The sequence below is a fragment of the Astatotilapia calliptera genome, chromosome 23 (genome assembly GCF_900246225.1).
Source record: "Astatotilapia calliptera chromosome 23, fAstCal1.2, whole genome shotgun sequence".
Classification (NCBI taxonomy): domain Eukaryota; kingdom Metazoa; phylum Chordata; class Actinopteri; order Cichliformes; family Cichlidae; genus Astatotilapia; species Astatotilapia calliptera.
In genome coordinates this window covers 31,080,245-31,097,415 of record NC_039323.1, presented here as the reverse complement: position 1 = coordinate 31,097,415, position 17,171 = coordinate 31,080,245, and the positions used below count along the sequence as shown (strand labels likewise).

The following is a 17,171-nucleotide window of genomic DNA, read 5'->3' as shown; positions in this document are numbered from 1 at the left end:
TCTGAGTAGTCTGGTTTGAAACCAAGCGAGTTCAGTAAACAAGCTGTTACCAGATAAAGCACAAGGACATAGTAATAGTATACTTTAAAGCGTGCGGGTCTAATCTGTTTTCTTGGTTATATTCCAGCATCACATCCTATTTAGTAGGGGGGGATGTAGTATCAGGTAAATGTTAAGTGGTAGGAACGTTTCTGCTGGGTTGTTGTTGTGGGGGGGGATGAAAAATAATAAAGGACACTCATTGGAGTAATGGCGCGTCTCGTGTGTCTGTGAGTTATGCCTCCAGTCAAATAACATCCTTAACCTCAAATAACGGAACAGATGTGGCAGATATGAAGCGGTTTAAAGATAAAATAACGGGACTGTTACTAGAGTTTGAGCAACGATTTCAGATTTTTGGTGAACTGGAGAACGACTTCAAAGTTTTTTGCTCGCCGTTCACCGTGAATCCCTTTGATCTGCCCGTCAGGATCCAACTTGAAATAATAGACTTGCAGTGTGACTCGGATTTGAAGGGCAAATTTGCCGCAGTTGGCTTGAACACATTCTATCAGAATCTCTTGCCAGGTTACCCCAACTTGACAGCCCTCGCTGCAAAACTGTTGTGCATGTTCGGAACCACGTATCTTTGTGAGCAAGTTTTCTCTGTAATGAGCGTAAATAAAACAAAACTGCGCTCAAGGCTCACGCACAGGCACTTGAATCACATCCTAAAGTTAGCTGCCACTCAGGATGTGAAGCCTGATATTGATGAGTTGGTGAAAGCAAAAAGATGCCAGGTATCAGAAGTCAAATAAACTATGTAACCCCACTGAAAGTGCTGCATGAGACACCCTGATGTATTTCTGTGATCTGTGATTTACTTCTGTGAATCACTGTGTTCTTTGTCCTCAGAATTTTCAAATAACTTGAGGTGTTTTGTAATTAATAGCTATATTGTGCTTTTGGACACACTGTCCTCAGGCTCCAGCTTTATGTTTATATATTTTTATGTTGATGTGAGACTGTTTCTAATTGATTATATTTGATTTATATATTTAACCTATTCTGTGGTTCTTGTACGTGTTTGGCGAACAGGATTTCATTATTTTTATCTACGTTGCTGCCTGCGAAGTGACACCCTGATATAGTTCTGTGATCTGTGAATCAGTTCTGTGAATCACTGAGGCACTGTGTGTTTGTGTGTTCTTTGTCCTCAGAATTTTCAAATAACTTGAGATGTTTTATGATTAATAGCTATGTTGTGCCTGTACTATTTTGAACATACGGTCCACAGGCTCTAGCTTTATTTTTATGTTGATCGTATTAAAACAAAGAAAACAATCTGAAGTTGTTGTTTTTAAGTTATATATACACACAATGATTTTACCAGTACGGCCCACTTGAGAATAGACTTTTCTCCATGTGGCCCCTGAACTAAAATGAGTTTGACACCCCTGATCTAATATCTTGTGTGCAAAGCTGATAACTGACCTGAAGGTGGTGCCAGAGAACACTCAGAAACAAAAGTTCAGAGCAATCTTCTATAAGACTATTCAAGGCTGATCCACAGTGTTTGCAGTATAGTGATTATTTCAGATGAATCCTTTTATTAATCTGAAATAATCTTTTATCCAGAATTGAATTCAAAATACTGCTCCTAACATACAAGGCCCCATCTTATCTTAATGACCTTGTAGTATCACCCCATTAGAGCACTTCACTGTCACACTGCAGGCCTACTTGTTGTTCCTAGAGTATTTAAAAGTAGAATGGGAGGCAGAGCCTTCAGTTTTCAGGCCCCTCTTCTGTGGAACCAGCTTCCAGTTTGGATTCGGGAGACAGACACTATCTCTACTTTTAAGATTAGGCTTAAAACTTTCCTTTTTGCTAAAGCATATAGTTAGGGCTGGACCAGGTGACCCTGAATCCTCCCTTAGTTATGCTGCAATAGACATAGGTTGCTTAAGGATTCCCATGATGCATTAAGTATTTCTCTTTAGTCACCTTTCTCACTCACTATGTGTTAATAGACCTCTTTGCACCGAATCACACTTGTTACTAATCTCTGGCTCTATTCCACAGCATGTCTTTTGCGCTGAAATGTAATAGCTGAAGGTAAACACAGTGCTCAGATACAAGTTTGGTACACAGGGATGATTTCATCTGCACTAACCTCTTTCAGGACAACAATCTGGTTAGCTGCCTTCAGGTACTGAAGCTGATGGGTGACCAGGATGCGAAGCTTGTTCTTCAGCAAGCCACAGATGCATCTGATACAAGAAAAACATTTCCTCTCATTCCAGTTTGTTTCAGTTTCACATAAAAACGTCAAACACTGTCAAAGGATTTTCTCCTTCCTTAGTACAGTTAAAAAGTTTGTATGTTATCTAAGAGGAAGAGTGTAACAGGAAGTTTGGGGTCAAGTTCAATTGTCTGCCTGACACTGGTAGTCCCGCACCCCTTCCTGGCTTAGCCCAACACATGCAAAGCTTTTGTCAGTTTTCACTTCTGATGTATTTTTGTTTCAAAGCACTGTGTCCAGTGCTAAAGCTATAAAAACAACATTAAACAATGGTGCACTGCTAAACATCCATCGCTCAGGTTAAAACTTCTGCCAAAAGCCAAAAACACAAGTGCATGTGTTACATCATGCACAAGAATAGAAACTTTCTCCTGCTGGGGAGGAGACACTGAACGATTTCCAGCTTTGATGTATTCTTCCAGTAAGGGGCTTAACCCCACCCCTGACCTGTGATGTGACTGCTAACAGAAGGATGAATAGCAAGGACAGAAACCTGTTTTGCAGAATTTTGATTAAACAATATAGCCATTCCAAGCCACTTCTTAAAGCAAGGGTTGCCTGAAGTTTTTTTGTTCTTTGCCAAATAATCATGTGTAGACACAAAAGAACACTCAAAGAAAACTTAGAAAACGTCCAGAAAGCCTGCAGAACTACTCTTTAGTCTGGCTCCATGGAAGCTAAATATCCAGTCTTGTCCAGTCTTGTGCAAGACTTTTGCACATTATTGTAAATGTGTGCATCAAAAACAACCACACATTCTTTGCAGACAGATTGAGTCATAAATGCTGAAATGATTTTAACTGAGTCACTCACTGTTCAAAGAGGTGCCGCCCCACCTCTGCATCCACAGCACTGAGTGGGTCATCCAGAATATAGATGTCTGCATCCTGATACACAGCCCTGAAATCAAAAGCATGAATCCCTTTTTTACAGTAGCTGCAGCATCAGGCTTCATAGCAACAATGAGATGTCTTTTTACCGTCATCTAAAAGTGAGAAGGTCTTCTGTTGTTTTTTGATTATCATTACTTTTGGCTCACGGAGTGCTTTAATTCAAGACGACTAAAAGAACGCGATCCATTCGTGCATGCATTTACTGTGTCAATACCATCTTAGGTGTTGCCAGGAAACAGTCTGCTGCACCTTCCTTTAAAACCTGTCCATTCCTGTTCCTTTAAAGTTTTTCTGCCTAAAGGGAAATCTATGCTGACATTTCATGTGTATCATTTACTGCTACTAGCAAAACAAAAACTAATGTGCAACCTAACAGCAGTCATGAATATCTGGGTGAACACAATAAAGCAGTCTGGTTCTCTGTCAAACTACCTGGCCAGGTTGACACGCGCTTTCTGTCCTCCGCTGAGTGTAGCTCCTCTGTCCCCAATCAGTGTCTGGTCTCCATCTGGGAGTAGCTCCAGATCCTGGATGTATGGGCAGCAGAGTTTTATTACTGCACTATACAGTACCATGGGAAGAAGAGCATGTATTATTGCAGGGGTGTCCAACTCCAGGCCTCGAGGGCCGGTGTCCTGCAGGTTTTAGATGTTTACTTGAACCAACACAGCTAATTTCAATGACTAAATTACCTCCTCAACATGTCTTGAAGTTATCCAGAGGCCTGGTAATGAACTAGTTGTTCGATTCAGGTGTGTAGACCCAGGGTGATATCTAAAACCTGCAGGACACCGGCCCTTGAGGCCTGGAGTTTCATAATAAGACAGCCCTGTCTTATTATGGCTTTGTTGTTGCTGCAGAGTACAACAATTACCAGCACAAAGGCACAACTGCAATTTGAAAAACAAAAAAACCCTTAATATTATTATTAATATTCCTTTTGATATTCAATAATATGATGACTCCATGATAAAAATGCCACCCAACCTTTGTGCAAAGATGAATGACACAGCGACACTAGCCCCGTTTGTTTTATACAAATGTACAAGTGTGTGTATAAATGAGAAGAAAACAAAGCAAACAGTTTAAACAGTAACCCCGCTAATGTAAAATACCTAACCTTTCACAATGACTAAGTCAGAACATTGAGTGACTGAGCGTCTTGATGACAAAGCTATTCATGAGACTATCAAATCATTTCTAGCCCTTTACAAGTCACAGATTAGATAAGATGCTCTTGTCAGAGCAGAATTTGTTTTTGTTTTACTTTGTTTATTGCGCACAGTACCATGACTCACAAGTAACTCATCTACTGAGCACAGCATGTGAAACCTCTGCTGCAGGCAGATTAACAAGGGCTCACTGCAGTGCAGCCGTTATATCAGTCATTTGCAAAAGTGCAGACATGCAAATCTTGTTGTAAAACTACATAAAAGTAAGCAATAAGTGATCATAAAAACAAAGATGAGAAATGCTGAGACGAATACAACAGGACGAAAGTTGGACTCTCAATCCTCTCTGCACTCAGACCTCTGCAGTCGAGTCACTCGGTACCATTCACTTACAATTAGCATATAGTAAGAAAAAGTAGTGCTGCCATCTATGGCTCATTATTTTCAGTAGCTTTATGAACAGAACCAAGTCAGCTTGTTTCTAGACTGTCTACAGTCTACACACTCACTCATCCAAAAATCTATGTTGCCATCTTTCTCAGCAGATTGGTGACCTTGGGTTTGGTGATACACTGACACCATATTTTATCTGGATAATGAGAAGATCCTGGATGGAAGGAAAATACTCTAGGATTACTAGGAACAAGAAGTCCCAGCTCACTTAACAGTAGGCAAATTTTCTGACTGACTGCAGAGAGACGACAACATTCTGCCATCAGAGTGCTATTGCCAAACTGACTCCAATCAAGCCCAGTTTAACTGTGAGGATATAGCCTGCACATGAAAAAGATGACCCCACTCAGTATTCACTCAAAACTTTGAACTATGTGTTAGCATGTGCGTCACTCTGTCCGTAAACACTACCAAAAATATTACCTCTGCCAAGGAAGTTGTTATAACACAGCAGATCGAGTGAATTTATGTGATCAACCTGCAGCTAAATCTTGCTTTTCAACCCCAGTAAACCCTGAAACCATATTGTTATACAGCCAAAAGCAGCCTGTTAAGACTCACATAAAGGTGACAGCAGCTGGTTTCTTTTAAGGAACATTAAGAAAAACGCTGCTGCTGACACAGGAAGTCATCTGTCTAATAAAGCTTAGAAAACTTTTCCTGTCTCATTATTCTGCAGTATCACAGAGTCAAACAAACACAGGTCCCATCTCATTTATTGAGACCTTCGTGATCAACAGACTGGGTGAAGTTTCACTAATCCTGAAACACAAATCCTCCCTTTCCAACAAACATGACACCAAAGTATTTTCATACCCCTGACCAGTGTTGGTCAAGTTACTTGAAAAAAGTAATCAGTAACTAATTACTGATTACTTCCCCAAAAAGGTAATCCCGTTACTTTACCGATTACTTATTTTCAAAAGTAATTAATTACTTAGGTACTTAGTTAATTTTTAAAAACACGATTTTCAACCTGAAAAAAACCTGAAAAAACCTGATAAAGCGATAGATCTTTCAGCCCAATTCTACTTTTTCTGCATAATCCATCATACAAAATGTAATCAAATGGAAAAGTATCTTTTTTAAACTTGTTTTATTAGTTTTAATCTTTTAACTTTATGCATCAAGCAAAAATTTAATTATATTCAACATTCTCTGACTGGAAGAAATTTGTTTAATATTTAAACAACGGTAATCTAATTACCGGTTTTGCAATAGTAATCCGTTACATTACTCGTTACTTGAAAAAGGTAATCTGATTACAGTAACATGTTACTGCCCATCTCTGCTCCTGACAATGAAGAGGGAACGTACTAGCAGCACCACACAGGAACAGAGTCGGTGCAAGAGAAAGGGCGTGACACACGCTGGCACAGGTGATGCATACCAACGCTGCTTTTGACAAAGTAAAGTCATCAAATGTGTTTTCACATTGAATTAGTATTAGACTCCTCAAACAGAGGAAAGTGTAGTTGCTTCGGGACCTGATTTCACTGAAAAAAAACAAAACAACAAAACAAGATCTAGTGCAACTTTGGAGTTATTCATCACCCTTTTCTCTGTTTCTAAAGGCTCAATCATGCACATAACAATGATTGAGTACTTTGTGAACTGCAAATGCAAATCTCTCACCCTCTTTAGAGCACAGGCTCTGATGACTCTCTCGTACTTCTGGGGGTTCAGCTCTTTTCCAAAAAGGATGTTGCTGCGAATTGTTCCAGGGAAGACCCATGGCTGCTGGGCTGCGTAGGTCAACTGTCCTTTGACTCTCAGCACCCCTTTTTCAGCTGGAAGTTCGCCCAGGATGGAGCTCAGCAGGGATGACTGATAGTGATGGTAGAAGGTAAAGCACAGATGTGGTAAATGGACTGGTTTTTATATAGCGTTTTTCTACTTTGAGTACTCAAAGTGCTTTATATAACAGCACGTATGGCATGAGTAAGACAAAGAAAATAGATTACACAGCAACACGAGTAGATGTCTTACCTTTCCAGCTCCCACCGGTCCAATTACAGCCAACAGCTGATTCGAGCTGAGTGTGAGTGAGATGCTCTGGAGAGATACAGCATCCAAACTCTGCAAAGAGAATAAAAATCTTACATCAGAAAAAACATTTTAAAAGTCTGCTGTTTAGAGTTACTATGAACAAAACAAAGTGTAGCCAAAGGGCAAGTGTGCACTCAGTTAAATTGAGGTCTTCTGATTGGTTAGAGCAGCAAGTGACATGTATCCAACCTTGTCCCAGTAGCAAGTCAGATCCTGAATCTCCACAGCAGCATCCTTCTCATCCTGCGGCAGAGCAACTGTGTTTTTCCTGATCTCATCCAGTGTCAAGAACTCCTTTACCACAGAAAGAGAGAAGTGCAATAGTGATGAGATCTAACACAGCCATGACAGTCAAATCGCTCCCATGATCATTTCCCAATGCAGTGTTACACAACAGCACCAAGGTGCCACATGTTTAAAGAGTAGCCTTTTACTACAGTGATCTGGTAAATTATTTGTAATATTATACAACTGACAGTGATGCCAATGAAAATTCCATTTAAATCTGAACTCGAGTTTAGGGGCAGAAAATTTAAAATGAGGAAGAACTTTGTTTTACACAGATGAACCATTGAGATGATGCTGTGTGAGAACAGCAGTCCCGGACTGAACATTAAAGGAGTAATGTAATGAGCAAATACTAAAGCCTTTATCTGCTTTTATGAGTCTGTTCATTGAAAGCAGAACCAGACTTTCAGAAGCACTGCTACATTCTGCTGGCTTTAACTGTTCAAAAGCTGCATGGCGAGAGACAATGACTTTAAACACACGAGCACGTTCAGTGAGAGACTGAGATTACCAAAAAGCACCACTGAATGACACAGGAAATCATTCCTGCCTGTGGCCATCTCCCTGTACACCTCATCCACTTAACACACTGTTTACTGCAACAGCTACACCCTTCTTGCACATGCTCTTTTTCAGCTATTTATTAATAAGTGACTTTTATGTATATATATGCCTGTATATATTGTGCTATTCTTAGTTAGTGTATTGTCTGTCTTTGTTAATGTTTGTTTATAATGGAGCACTGTAACAAAAAATAATTTCCCCTAGGGATCAATAAAGTATTCTGATTCTAAACCTGCACTGAAACTGTACTGGGCACGTCTCCAACAAGTCAACAGACCTTACTGTTACAAGTAGGGCTGGGCGATATGACCCAAAATTCATATCTCGATATTTTTTAGCTGGATGGCGATATAAGATATATATCTCGATATTTTTTTTAAAGTTTTAAGTTTTAAGTTAAGAACAAAAAGAGAGTTCTAGTCACACTGTGTCCCAGATGTCACACAGGCACTTTTATTTACATACAGCGTAGATGTACATGAAGAAATTACTCAAAAATAAATTATCAGCATTTATTAAATAATCATGGTCCATAAATAAAAGAAAACAATGTTGTTTTTGTGCATAACAAAAAGCTCACAATTGTGCAGTCAAAATGTAAACTAATAGACGCTGAGCATAATAACAAAGACAGATTTCACAGCTGCACCACGTCTCTGAACAGGTGCCATTTGTGGTCCTTATACACACACGGTACGTATCACTCCGCGAGGCTCCTCCTCGGTAGCCGTAATCCTCCGACAATCCATCAAGCGGTGCAGCTCCGTAGCTTAGCAAAGTCATATGAAAACATTTGACAGATTAGCTCGTTAGCGCGGTTAGCTCGCTAACACGTTGACACCGTCCAGCCCCACACACGGGGCGATCCGCGGTAACTCGCTAACGGAGATTTTCCGCTTTCATCTTGTCATTGCCTGCAGGTGAAGCTATGGGGGAGGGGGAGTTGTGTTCAGTGAAGGAGAGGCGAGGCCGAGTAACGTTGCGTAGAGACAAAAGTGGACGAAAGAGAGGCAAACCTGCGGCTCCACAAGTATAATTATAACATAACATAGACTATATCGATATAAACGATATTGTCACATCTTATATCTCGTATGAAAATATATCGATATTTTTTTAAAAACTCGATATATCGCCCAGCCCTAGTTACAAGGTCTGCTGACTCGACTGATTTTTAGTGAAGTCTTTCAGTGAAGTCGGAAAATAGCACCAATGCAGTGTACCTGAATCCTGCGGACGCTGACACGGCTCTCAAACAGCTTTTCAATAGCACTAGGGAAGAAGAGCGTCACCGTAAGTCGCACCGCACTGTAGAGAGACACCGTCACGAATACACGGCTGGCTGAGATGGTATTTCCCAGGAGGACATAGATGGCGAATGTGACAAAGAGAATGAGCTTGCTGGCGCAGAAAAATGAAGCCATGTTGAGACCTCGCAGGTAGGAGCTCTTCATGATCTTGGAGATCTCCTTTCTAGACACAGAACACCAACAATGAAATGTGACCAATGTTACTTATTCCTTAGCCCTTCACAAAAAAAAAAACATACATTACTTTCTAACATTCAAATGTTAGCGATAAAACAGAAAAATGCATCTATATGCAGTGTTGTCATAGATAATAAACACCCAGACTCCAAACTGTTGTCCAGCCTAGAAGTAATGAACTAGTTTTTCAGCGTCACTCTAAGACAGGATGCGTCTAATTTTAGAGATGTTTGATTGATTGATTGATAATTTGTTTCAACATGTGAACAATATACAGGTACATTTAGAAAAGAAAATAAGAGATTTGTGCAACATTTAAAAAATGTTGCACAAATGAAAGAAAGTAGTCCTACATATTTGTTTAATATGCGAGTTGAAGGACATATCCTGGTCAAAAGTGACTCCAAGGTTCCTCACAGTGTTACTGGAGGCCAAGGTAATGCCATCCAGAGTAAAAGAATGATGTTCACGCTCCTTCTCTTACTGAGGAATGCAGATTAGCAATAAAGCAGCAATAATCAGCACCAGTACCAGCTATCAGTATTGTATCCAAACTGGAAAAAGCTGGACTGGTTTCTCCCCTGTTACCGTACACTACAACATTCTCTCAGAAAACTGCCTCTTTTTCCTTTATTTACATTCTTACTCCCGCCCCAGACACATGTGTCTAATTAAGCCAGTGGTTTGGTAAGATAAGCATTTTCTTCTTGGTTCATTTTCAAAGTCAGAGCTTTGAGTAACACCCTTCATCAACTATCACAGTTGATGAAGGTCAGGATGTGCTCCAAAACCAGATCTGCACATTTTAAAATTAATTGCATAATGTTCTGGAAAAAAGAGCAAAGTTAAGTTTGCATTTCTTGAGACTCAGAATTAATAATAATAATCATCATCATCTTTTTACCTTCTGACCTCAGAGACCAGAGCAGCGAAGGGCTTCTCCCAAGCGTACATCTTAATGATCCTCATTCCAGACACCACTTCATTCATTGTGCGGATTCTGCTGTCCGTCAGAGTAGCAGTCTTACTTCTGTAAACAAAATAAAAAACTCACGATTGAACAAACCTATCCAAACATCTAACATGCAACATCAATGTTCATCAGTTCCATCAGGATTATTCCTTAAAATGTTTTTCGTCACCAAGTCTGTAAAAGACCTTTTTCTTTTGGGGGGAATTTAGCCAAAAATACTGAAATAAAATCAGACCAATCATAGGAGTTTTAGACTAAAACAATAGTTCCTTGCTACAGTTCCACAAAGATACACATTTCTGTTATGCTAAATCAGAGTTCAGCTCAGTTTCAGGGATCTAAGACTGAATGAGCATTTGTGGGTTTACCTGAATTTGGAGAAAAGTCTTCCGAACATGCTTTGGACAGGCATCAGAATCAAGAGGACCCCTATGCCTCCCAAGCATGAAGGACCGATCTCGTTCCACAGCAGCCCAACGACTGCAGCTGCCTGGAGCGGTCCCACCCACAGGAAGTGCAGAAAGATCGTCACCTATTCAGAGCAAAATATCTGGAATAAGTTGCAATATTACTTTAACAGCAATACATCTTTTAAGGAAGCATGGGAATTCCGCCATTTAGGAATGGCTACTTTCAAAAGACTTTATGAAGATCAGTGAAAGCATGACATGGTGTAATTAACATCCAGCTGCCAAGGAACAAAATACCCCCAAGAAGCTGGCATTTTCACAGCAGTCTCTGCCCACACTGATTAAAAGGAAACTCAACATTCCAATGAGGGAAACTGGATTTGGTACCAAGAGTGTAATTAAGCCTGAACCTCACGCTAGGAGAGATTTGCCAGAGTTTGTCTGAGTGAGTAGAATCAGAACAGTCTGATGTGACACACATAAAAAAGATGAATTAGTGGGTGTGTATGTTTGAGTCTTTATGCATGCATTTAACCCTGAGTGGATTAAAGAAAATCCAAAATAAATTCAATACAACTGCATCTTTAAAATTAGTAGTTGCATAGCAGTAAAGTTGCATTCTGCTTACATGTCTCTGTAGTTAAATGAAGCTTAAGTGTTAGAAGGTGCCACTGGAAATGAGGTTTAGCTATAGTTAAAATATTGTTGCATCCAAGGGTTAAAGCAAATATTATTACTTAGCAACTAGTCTCAAGTCTTTGCTTTTTATTTGCTAAAAAATGTAAATTTCACATACTTCATCAAACTTGTTGACATCATTGGAGAGCAGGTTGACGATCTGGCCTGTGGTGGTCTTCCCCATGGCTGAACTGCTCAGATGCAGAGCCTTAAACAAAGATTATCCGTGAAGCAACATTCCTCCACCTCAAACACACATCTATCCACAGAGTTCTTAAAGTATTACATGACAGAACTTGGCAAGGTGATACAAGCACAAGAATGCAGCTACGGCCTTTAGCAGTCCTCGCATGAAATCTAAATAGAGTTCAGTAACAACTAGAAAAGAAAGGGTTTTTCCTTTATCAAGGTCATGGACTCCTGCTCACCTTCTTATAAATCATGTGACACATGGCCACTCTGATTTTCATGCCTATCCTCTGCACATAGTAAAAGTAGAGGTGATGCATCAATGCCAGGCCAATGGTGCAGAGAGACAATCCAGCTGCATAGCCCAAGGTCTCATGAAAAGCTCTTGTGTTATTTGGGTCATAACTCTCAAAGTATTCAATAATCTTCCCCAATAAGATTGGCTGGACGACTTTAATGATCTCCTGAAATGAAGAACAGATGAAGAACAGTGACTGTCAATACACAGTAAACACAGCATTGATTAATGATTCTGATTAACATCTCCACTGCTTTAAGTTTAGTTCTTTTCATTTTTAATTGTAATGAACACACCACTGACCTCAATTAGTGTAAAGATCCCCAGGACTGCATATGCTTTCCAGTAACACTTAACAATGACACCGGTGAGTCGAGGCTTCCGCAGCTCTTTGGTAGCCCTCTGGACCTCATGATCCCAGATTCTGTCATGGAAACATCATATTCATGTTGTTTTCCACTTTTGTCTTATAAATCCTGGAGCAATTAAAGATGACATAATGAGGTCTCCCTGTCACTTGACTGTACTGCTGTGGTAAGATACAAAACAGGTTAATAATTAAGCCATTTCTACGAGTTTGCTGTGGATGTTTTATAGGCTTTACCTTACATCGCCTCCTGTTAAAATTCAAACATCAGTCTCAGACATTAGTTTTTCTTTAACCTACAAACTTTCATATTGTTTTGGTGTGACTAGCACAAATAATATTTACGTGAAAACAGTTTTACTCTGGCAGTTTTTATCCAGTCAAAACGAGGTTTGGACACAGCTACTACGTGTTGGTTGCCAGCAGAGCCAGAAGTGTGAATGACCAGTATCATGTCATCATAAAATCCAATCAAGAGGTTAATTCACCTTAAACACTGAACAGGTGCAAAAAGGGTAAAACAAGGAAAATGGACCTGAACAATATCTAATGTTTACACCAAAGCCAAAGGTCCAACAATTGTTTGGATCATTTAAATTCCAAAGTCTTTACAAGAACAAACCTATAGGTGTTTAACGTTCCTCTTAAGGCTTTTTATGGTTGCTTTGCAGCATTCCTTACTACAGCTTATGGGAATATGCGGTTCCAACTTATCAACAATGACACCCTTAAACAAGACACAATTTCAGCTTTTATAGGCTCCATTTATTAAAACACTTGATTAAAGAAGTCTTTAAGCACTTAATACATCAGCGAGCCATGCCGTTGCAGTCATAAAGGTGGATGTTAGAGTGCACCACAAGGCTTTTGATTGTTAGTTGGAAAGTTCAGTCTTTTGTCCACTCGCCAAGTCTGTTGTGATCCAACAGCACTTATATCGAGCCGGATGAAACCAGACTGTTCATCCATAGATCAGCAAAAATAAAGAAAACTGTTGAAATTATACAAATTATATCTACATCCCTGAATAAAAACTCACAGCTCTCTTTCCCTTTCTCAGGGAAGTTTATAGTCTTTATTTTGTCTCTGCACATTTCAAGACTGCAGACAGAAAGCAGCAAATCTTGACTCTGGACTAACAGTCTTTGATGTCCTAAACACAGGATTTCCTACTCAGATATTGATCGTTTCAAGTCCCACTTGAAATTAGACAGCAGATAGCAAACTGCAATAATATTACTGAACAACCTGCTCAGAGGACAGTACAAGAAATACAGATCCTACATTACAAGAAATTTCACTTGAAAGACACCATCACAGCCTTTCTACAATCAGTTCACTTGGAATTTATAGTTGGTGAAGCTCAGTTTTACTGACTGATAATCACAAGGCACAGCTTTTCTAGCTTCATAAGATAAATAAGAAAGGTCTAATTTATAGTATTACTCATCTACTGTACTTTTAGTCCTTCACTGTTAAACATCACAAGGGCTCCTGATCATGTAGGAAATATTTCACTTGACAGGGTTGAATTCTGAATCACCATTATTTACGATTTCCCAGAGGTCACAAAATAAAAACCACAAAGATGAAGCAGAAAATACACAAAACTGCTTTACATGGAAATTTCTTTCTGGATTGTTGGCTTTCAGCATATACAGAAGTAACCTAAACACGTTAAATCTTGTTTTGTTAAAACATGGCAGCAACACAATGTGAAAGTCACAACTAAATAGTATATAGATGGCTTAAAATGATAGTGCTCGTGAAAATGCCACGAGGGGGGGAAAAAAAAAAAAAAAAAGAGTTTGGTTTTACATCCATCCATCAAATTCGGCACTATGGCTAAAAGTCAGAGTGAACAGGTTGACAGTCTGTTGCAGGGCTTAGAGACACGACTGTTCACGCTCACATTCACAAACACAGTAACCAGTAACAACTGTGAGTGTTAGGATGCCTGGGTCGTTGACCCAGGGTTTTTGAGTTTATTATATTGTTTATAATTTCTAGTCTTTGGGTTTTTGTTAGAGTCATGTCTTATAGTTTGTCTCTGTGTAATCCTTAGTTGCTGTCTCCCCTGTCCACTATATCCCCGTGTCCAGTCAGTGTCTGTGTCTGCCCTGGTCCCACGTCTCTGTTCCCTCTGTTGCAGTGCCTGCATGTGAGTCTGTGTCTTTGTTCAGTCTGTGTTATGTGTTTCCTGTTTTACTTTGAAGGTCTCCGTCTTATCTCAGTGTGTTCAGTTTACGCTTCCTTGTCTTGTCAGTTCTGATTTGCCCCAGCCGTGTTTCCCTCCTGTTGTCCATTCCCTGATTGCTCCCTCTATGTATTTAAGCCCTGTGTTTCAGTTTGTCATTGTTGTGATCTACCTTTATCTTGCTGTGTGTTTTGTCTGCGTAGGTGTATTTTGTATTCTTAGTGTTTGTTACCCTTTTGAGTTCAGCATTAAAGCTGTTTTGAGTTACTTTCTGTCTCCAGAGTCTGCACTTTGGGTCCTTCTCCTGCCTGCACACAGCCGTCACATAACAGTGAGAGGAAGCCACAGGGGAGAGCCTGCAAACTATATAGAAAGGGTGCAACTGGCCTGTGGATTCAAACACAGGACACTCTTGCTGTGAGACAACAGTGCTAACCATTGTGCCGTGTAAACTTGGACTAACATGTGGTGGAAAAATAAACTGAACACTGAGACTGTCAAACTGTCTTGAGATTTACTGAACAAACTTTTGCAAAAGGAACCCCACAGCATGAACAGAATCAACACCAGCATTGATGCTGAATAAACAAAATCTCACCTCCTTTATACTCTGTGCAGCTCCAGAGCCGCGTTTTCCCCACTATCATGTACACACCTACTTGATAATAAAGAGTGTGTCTAGCAGTTTTGTGCCTGCTTCATCTTTGTGGACAATCAGCACTACAGTACTACATAAGGGTTAAATAATTTTTCTATTAGACATTAATTCTAAGTATCACAAAGCAAATACAAGAAACAACTATTTCAACTTTGATTCCAACAAGGCTGATGTTTCAGACACTGATTAAGGCTGGTCCAACCTCACCCATAGCAAACACCAATCCAACATCTAAATCTTTGACACACAATTTATTGTGTGGCCCCGTTGTTTCTCCCCTCTCTGAATAACACAGCCAACACAACATCATTTTCCTGTTCGTCTGTTTTTGTTTTGTTTTTGTTTTGTTTTTTCTCTTTATGCTTGATTACAGGCTGCTTTGTCGGCCCGGAAAGCCGAGGCTGACCTGGACTCCTGCTCTCCCCTCTACCATCTTTGCTCACTCCTCTACCATCTTTGATGTGACCCTGACCAAATGCTACAGCAGCTGGATCCACAACAACAACCTGAAAATGTCAACACTGCTGCAGGAAAACGATCTCATGCAGCAGAGACGGAGAGCGTCAAATCCAAGGCCTGTTTCACTACACGGGGGAGATTTCCAGACAGCTTCAGCTGACAGAGCTGTGACGAGACGCCCATTAAGCCCGGTTGAGAAGTGAGGCCGAGCAAAAGAATGCTGACCTTAACAACTCTGCATTAAAACTGTGCAGGACAATGACGGACCAACATGGATGATCGGGCAGCAAAAAGGGCATGCCAGAGACAGGAGGAGTAACTGAGGTCAGGAGGCACCTCAGAATGGACAAAGGCACCAGGAGAAAATAAGCTGAAGGCACAGGTGTCGGGGCCCGGCCAGGAGCTGACCTCTGAGAAGAGCCGAACAGCAGAGCTGCAGAAGGCCGTGGAGCAAAGCAAGGAAAACATCAATGGACTTCAATCTGACGTGTACGGAAAAGACTCTGAGGTTTCTGCCCCCAGTAAGAGCTCAAGGCATCAGAGCAGAAACTGAGCATGGCTCAGGAGGAGCTGGCTGATAATCGAACCCATCAGTCAGGCTTGGAGTCCCAGACACAGGACTTGAAATCAGGCCGGAGCTTGCTGGTGCAGGAGGTCGCCAAACCTGACCAGAAGCTCCAACAGCAGGAGCAAGCCCTGAAGGAGCTACAGAAGCAAAAGGGTCAAGTTAAGGAGGAGCGGAACAAGGAGAAGATGCAGGACACTGGAGAAAAGCACTGCCTCAATTGGGGCCAGAACCAGTATGGACCCCAGGGCACGCCTCAGGCCGTGGTTTACCCAGAACACCAGAACAGGAAAGTGATGAACACAAACACACACATCTACATGCACTGACTCAGAATGAAGAGAAACACACATATGAACACATATGCACTCGTTGATTGAGTGAGAAATGACACACACACACGCACACAAGTCGAAATGCTGATTCAATTCACTGAGACGTGATCCACACACACACACACACACACATGCACACGCTTGTGCAATGAAGAGTGATACACACACACACGCTGATGCGATGAAGAATGCTTTTCTAACAAATGCTTATGCTGACACGCAAAATGCTGCACACAAACATCCAAATACAGAATCTGTTACAACAACAAGAAGCCATTGATTGTTTATTGGTTAAATGCATTTCATGTCACCCAGAGGGCACTTGTGTAGATTTAGGGGACAAGGTCTAAGGCGGTTTGGTTATGAAAACAATGTCTGTGCGTGATGTCTGTTTATGGCTTAAGGCCTCCACTGAATTGTTTACTGTGCTTCACACAGCCTGATAAGGAGCAGTGGTACAGAGTGAAAATGATGAATTAACGGTGTGAGTTATATTTCGGAGCGCCACATTTTTGTGATTGAGATTTAATTGAAGGAGGAACACACTGAAGAAAAAAAAAAAAGGGGCCAGCCCTTGGATTTACGTAAGCATCTCGCGTGTATTTAACACAATTGCCTCAGGCTTTAAAGATCTGTACAAAATTCTGGTTTCCAGTGTGAGAGAAAAATTCATGCAGTTATTAGAGCTAGGTTAATTGATGATTCTAAATTATCCATGAATGTAAGGGTAAATGGCTGTTTGTTTCTATCTGATAGACTGGTCGGCTGTCCGGGGTGTACCCTGCCTGGTAACGTGTCACTTCAGGGTTATTTCCCGGCCCTGCTGCAACCAGGATAAAGATAGGAGGATGG

At 40.6% G+C, this 17,171-nt stretch overlaps 1 protein-coding gene across 1 annotated transcript in view; it reads right to left on the bottom strand.

Moving 5' to 3' along the window:
* Positions 1–17,171, bottom strand: part of LOC113016994 (multidrug resistance-associated protein 4-like) — a 49,578-nt gene that overhangs the window by 22,166 nt on the left and 10,241 nt on the right. The window contains exons 3-14 of the mRNA XM_026160249.1: positions 12,042–12,162; positions 11,680–11,904; positions 11,370–11,459; positions 10,532–10,695; positions 10,095–10,220; positions 8,927–9,176; positions 7,041–7,145; positions 6,792–6,881; positions 6,438–6,629; positions 3,610–3,704; positions 3,098–3,184; positions 2,156–2,252 (exon numbers count right to left, since the gene is read on the bottom strand). Coding sequence (XP_026016034.1) covers positions 2,156–2,252; positions 3,098–3,184; positions 3,610–3,704; positions 6,438–6,629; positions 6,792–6,881; positions 7,041–7,145; positions 8,927–9,176; positions 10,095–10,220; positions 10,532–10,695; positions 11,370–11,459; positions 11,680–11,904; positions 12,042–12,162 — 1,642 coding nt within the window. The remainder of the gene's footprint in view (positions 1–2,155; positions 2,253–3,097; positions 3,185–3,609; positions 3,705–6,437; positions 6,630–6,791; positions 6,882–7,040; positions 7,146–8,926; positions 9,177–10,094; positions 10,221–10,531; positions 10,696–11,369; positions 11,460–11,679; positions 11,905–12,041; positions 12,163–17,171) is intronic.